This window comes from Lepidochelys olivacea, assembly GCF_965140295.1.
Source record: "Lepidochelys olivacea isolate rLepOli2 genome assembly, chromosome: 8".
NCBI lineage: Eukaryota > Metazoa > Chordata > Testudines > Cheloniidae > Lepidochelys > Lepidochelys olivacea.
This window is the reverse complement of record NC_140418.1, coordinates 80,067,212-80,073,211: the sequence shown is the minus strand read 5'-3', so window position 1 is coordinate 80,073,211 and position 6,000 is coordinate 80,067,212. Positions and strand designations below refer to the sequence as shown.

Sequence of the window (6,000 nt, the reverse complement as noted above, 5' to 3'; positions counted from 1 at the left end):
ATCCAGGCTAATACAGTTTTCCCTGCCTCCCGTGGGTCTCTTCTCAAGCCTCCCTAAGGGCTATAGTGGAGGTCTATCCTACAGGTTTGGAAACATCGTATTAATCTAAAATATATAGAATTCATATGCTAAAGCTATGCAAAACTCTTATTTTTATATCATTTGGCATTTTCTTTGTGATAATTTATTATAAGTTATATACAACTAGTTTTATTTTAGTCATTTGTTGTACATATAGTGCAATTACAACCACATCCCCCCTCTTTTGGTTAAAACATGTCTAAGACTCTAATACAATTTGGAAATATAGTTGTGGACCTGCTCACAGGTTGGGCTGGCCCTTTAAGGGGGATAGGCTTAGCTCCACCTATGATTAATTAGCTGCCTATCAGGTGACGGGTTTGAGGTCAGGAATCAGGTGATAGCCTGCAGATTACCTCCTCATCAGATAAAAGAACAGCAAGCAGCCCAATTACAGAGAGATCTGCAGGAGGCCCTGGGTGAAGGAAAAGGACTTTGAAATGGGCTAACCAGCAGGATGTGGTTTACTTGTTTAAGTTAGACTGTCTTGGTTTTGACTTATAAACCTATCCTTGAAAAAAGGAACTGAAATTTTGCTGCTGTTGGGAGCTTTGATGCACTGACTGGTGAATTGGTTTATATTACCATATAGAACCTGATTCTAACTGTCCCTGACACAGTCCTCTTTAACTATAGAGTAGACAGCCCGTACACTTGGCAGAGATGAAAAGTATTTAGGATTATTGTATTCTGTTGAGATATTGATTTAATAACTATATACCACTCCAGCATGGCTCATCAGAAATAAGAACACAATGAAATATCAGCTAAAATCATTTTTGAAAACAAACCAATCACTTGATACATTTGTGTACATCCCACACATATCCTTGATTTCTCTAGTTCTACGTAGCTTGCATATTTGTTCTTAATGCCCTATATTTAAAAATTCTACTGCTGGCAAAATTAGCCAGAGAGACTGCCCAGTCCCCTTGCTCAGCACCTTTGGACACTGATCCAAATTTCCCCTATGGCCAAAAGCAGAATACTGTGGAGACCACTGTACATTAGCACTCCCTGGAGGGACGGATTTACGGATTTTGTTGTGATTACCTGTAAAACCTATGTAATTTGCATTATCGGCTGTCACCACTGTATGGCCCACAGCGATACATCAAGTGGACTGATGGGAGCATGCTGTGTGAGCAACCCAGCATTACCATGGAAGAGGAAGAGATTCTGTCAGACTAGTAGATTGTCTGTATCTGATCAGCCTCAGAGTCAAATTGTAAATGCATAATACATTTAAAAAATCTAGGAAACAGTCATACTATTATGAATGTCATCCTACAGGTATGGAACTTGGATAGGCAAAAGCATAGATGTCAAAATTCCCTATTTGGTAGGCTCTGGCCAAGGTTTCAAAAATCAATCCCAGAGAAATTTTCATCTCCCTCGTCAGTGACTAGGAAAAAGCATGTAATGCTCTGGTAGAAAGACCATTAGGCTACCACCCTATTTAGTACATTGTCTCTGGAAAATAACTATAAAAATGTTTTTGTAAAGACCACTTTCACTAGTGAGTGAACAGGCATTTGACACCAAACAGGAACAAGGCAGTTAATTGGTTACAAACTGGATTCATTTTTAAAAATTACTTATTAGGATGTACACGTACAGCAGTAGTCCCCAAACTTTTGAGGATTATGCCCCCTTCCCTCTGTCTGCACCCCCCCGGAACCATGGCCAGGAGTGGGGTCATGGTTAGGGGAAGGGGACGCTGACAGGGTAAGGGTCTGAGGCTGGAGGTGGGTCTGGGCCTGGGGATGGAGCCATGGCCAGGGTCCGAGGCTGGGGTGGAATTGGGAGCAGGGCCACAGCTGGGCCACGGTGCGGGCTGGAAGCCAAGCCCCCAGCCAAATGCAGAGCAGTGCCAAGGCTGTGACGGGATCAGGCACGGAGCTGGGGCCATGGCTGGAACAAAGCTATCAATGGGGCTCAGTGACCCTTCCTCCCTGCCCCCTGTGGGAGCTGACCCAGCCCGCCACACCCCCCTCCAAATGTTCCTTGGTACCCCACCCTAGGGGAGCATGCCCCACAGTTTGTGGACCTCTGATGTATAGGGATTAATGGGACAAGTGTGGATATTGAGAGACTCTTAAAATTATGTTTTGTAGATCACACTTCAAATCACCTCTGCCTTCAGGATCTGGCTCATGAACATATCAAGTTCTTATTGTGTCACTCAGCCAGGTCTGCAAAGCTGAATTTGAGTAACAAATCTAATTAATTGTACCTTCAACCATTTTGTTAGGATTTCAGCAAGTCTAGAAAATACTGTGAGTATACATTAGAGTATACATTCTACAATATATAATGCACCCTACAGTGAAAACCAAACCAAATCATACTATTTTAAGATTTAGAGAGGATACTGTTGCACTGCAGTAATTCTGAAAAATGTCTGCTTCATCACTTGTGCAGCAGAATGGAAGAAAATATGCATGGCTCTTTTATGAGTTGTAGGTTACTACTTGATCCCAAATGAAACTGAAAGGCACAAGACACAAGAAGGTTGAAGGAAGATCTGACAATAACCGTTGCCTTCTGTTTTATTACAAGGATCCAACTAGAAGCTATTTGCCAGAACTGGCATATTTGAATATTTACCCTCGGGACTGTCTTCATTTAGACTAAAAGATACTTTATGTCCTTACTGAAAAACAATATTACACATACCTTGTAATTTCATAGGAGAAATACAAACGTCTGTATATTAGATCTTGCTTTTACAATATTTTAAAATGTGCTATAGAAATGATCAGATGACTTATATTTAATTACCATTACTGTTCTACAACAGGCTTATCTAGGAGAGAATGAACAGTATGATTTACAATAAATATATTTCAAGTTAAAAGATATTGTACCTAATTAAACACTGTAATAGGATCTTCAAGATTAACTCAATTTTATATATTGCAGCAAAAATAACATTTCTAGTAGGAAGGAATTACTTATAAACTTAGCAAGATCTGGACATTCACATATTTGTGTAAACAACTTAACAATGTTTATTAGATTTCCAGAAAGGTTATGCTTTTACAGTAGGATTTCAGCTAAATTTTATGTACTGTAGCAAATATATAACAGTGCTTATACTCAGCTCCCTCACAAATTTAAAGTGGAAAAATGGAATGCCATTATTTATCAAGCGTGGCACTCTTCTCTTTGTTTCACAAGTGGCTATACCTGGGTGCAAACAATATGTTAGAGCGAGGCATTCCAGATGAAGTGCAGATAAAGTTGGAGGATGTTTTCATGATTAACTGTGAAGGTCCTGGCAGTAAATACCTAAAAATGATTTTAAAAAAGTGGAATTTAACTGCAAAGATAACATTCAAAGGCATTAGTCATGCATGTGCCTCACATTATAATCTTGGTATGTCAGACTTTATGTACATTCACACAGAGTACCGTGTGGCAGGCCTTTGTCTCAGACAAAGGAAAAGGTTTAATAAATAAATATTATTTATTTCAACCTATAGACAGCCATAGCAAAACTGCAGCCTACTTTGGGTCATACATTTTGCCACTGATTTCTTAATGGTAAAGATGTTAAATGCTTGCAATAGCCAGCCCTTTATAGGGAAAAAAAAACGAGAAAACAGTCACTTATGCAAAGCTATTTCTAATCTGTTTCCTAAGGATCTCAATTAGAATAGTATTATTTTTCCCAGATTAAAAATGGGTTAAAAACTGAGACACAGATTAACTGACCTGTAAAAAGTGAAACAGAAATTCAGTGGCAAAGCCAGGCAATAAAAAAACATGTAGTTTTGAATCCCAGTTTTCTTCTCTAATCATTGGACTATCCCTAGTTGTTTTAAATATTGGCATGCCACCACCACCATCCAAGTAATGCAAACACCCCAGATTTCTGCAATCTACTAATTCATCATTCATTAATCAGTGACTCAGTTATCTTTATTTTTTAAATCAGACTAGCTATAGGATACATTTTAGACAACATTACAAACATTCATCATCTGTTGCTTAATATTTAATTTTTAAATCTGTTTATTAACAGTTCTTATAATTAATTGCCGGAGTCATTAGATGAGCACAAAAAACAATACAAAACATCCACATTAAATCAAAATTTCATGAGTGATGGGCAATGCTAGAACAGATTACATACACCACAGATTATATAATGTATTGTTTTAAGAAGTGTAGCAGCATTCTAGGGAATCATATTGATTGATGCTGAGCGAGTGCATTGAAAGAGTTCTGAGGATTAATCCTACTAATCACAGGGAAAGGGGCAATGTCATGACTGTTAATGGGAAACATCTGCTCTATAAGGAAGTGTAAATGTTTGGTTTGTTTAAGCCCTGAGGAAGGCGATTATTGCCAAAGGCTAATCAATTTGCTACAAACAAAGGGCCTGATCTTATGGGAGGCAAGCACCTTTTGTGCAGAAAGAAAAGGAGTACTTGTGGCACCTTAGAGACTAACCAATTTATTTGAGCATGTAGCTCACGAAAGCTCATGCTCAAATAAATTGGTTAGTCTCTAAGGTGCCACAAGTACTCCTTTTCTTTTTGCGAATACAGACTAACACGGCTGTTACTCTGAAACCTTTTGTGCAGAGGTGCTCAGTATCTCACAAGATTTGGGAGCAAGAACATCTGAGCAGTGCTGATGAGGTGTGAGATGTGACATCTACTATGCTTGTCTGAGGATCTAACCAGCAGGGGGAATTGGGGTTGGGGATGACCACTTTCCTTCAAGTTTCTTTTAGAAGTGAATTTTGTTAGGATTCAAAAGGTCAGAGGCTGTTTTTTAAAAAAGCATGTGTTACGAGATTTGAGTATCCTGACTGGAAAAGAAGTCTGGCTGTGTTTTCACAGCATTTACTCTTATTTTTATTTTGTGAAGAAAACATAATTCATCATTTACCTTGGTATTCCCACTAATATCTGATAACAAGAGCTCTGGGACTACTGAACTGTACAGTGAAAATTATTTTGGAAATATGTTTAACAATTTGAGCTTTTCCTATGCAATAAAGTTAAAATAATGACTGGTTTTCCATCAGGAACAGTATCACTGGGAATTAGATGTACAGTAATGTGTAAAATGCCAAAAATGTACAAATAGCCAATTGAAACTGGAGATGCATCTGACAAAGCTGCCAAAAAAGTGCACATAAACGTAGCCTGAAAATCGTTTCCCTCTCAAGAAAGCCCAACAGAGCTATACAAATGAAACTTTACATTTATGAAAAAAAATAGCTTTACATCACTCTCTGCCCATATGCTACAGTTTACAGGGTCTTACTTATACTATATCACAATAATAGTGAACAAAATTATCATCAGTGAAAATCCTTTAATATAATTTCCTTGATAGCTTAAAAATACAAACCCAGGTGCAACGTGAAACTGTGTAGTGGTTACTCAAGGGAAATAACGTCACTGTTACCTTGTACATATTAGGGCTGGCTGGACAAATACAAGCAAACCCAGCTGATATAAAAGTTTCTTTCCCGTAAAGAAAATAGGAAGCCCCTTTTTTAGCCAGAACATAACGGTTAGTTGTAGCCATAATATAAATGTAATGTTTTTTGAGATAAATGCAGACTGGTTGTAGCTTTTAATCAAAGTTACCCTGACAACTATGGTACTACAGATATAGAAGTAAAAGTTACTGTTTTGTAACTGCTATGCACTTATCTAAAACAGAGAGCCTGATTCTGCTCACATTTGAAATCCATGATTACACTTCCATTGGACTTCAACAGAGTCACAGAAAATGGCCAATGCAGGCCTGTTAGCTAGGCAATACACTACAGTGATTTGATTGGTCTGAACAGTTATGGCTGGTTTTTAATTGAAAAAAAAATGACCATGTATTAATGGTGGAAGTAAGAATTACTTTGTTTCATCTTTTTTTATTTTACCACTTTACTAT

The 6,000-nt window shown here is 38.0% G+C and overlaps 1 protein-coding gene across 2 annotated transcripts in view; it reads right to left on the bottom strand.

Moving 5' to 3' along the window:
• Nucleotides 1-3,052: 3,052 nt before the first annotated feature.
• Nucleotides 3,053-6,000, bottom strand: part of TTLL7 (tubulin tyrosine ligase like 7) — a 105,194-nt gene continuing 102,246 nt past the window's right edge. For both annotated transcript variants that reach the window (XM_084636838.1, XM_084636837.1), the window contains exon 21: nucleotides 3,053-3,375. In XM_084636838.1, the coding sequence (XP_084492964.1) occupies nucleotides 3,258-3,375 (118 nt within the window). In that variant the 3' untranslated portion in view covers nucleotides 3,053-3,257. The remainder of the gene's footprint in view (nucleotides 3,376-6,000) is intronic.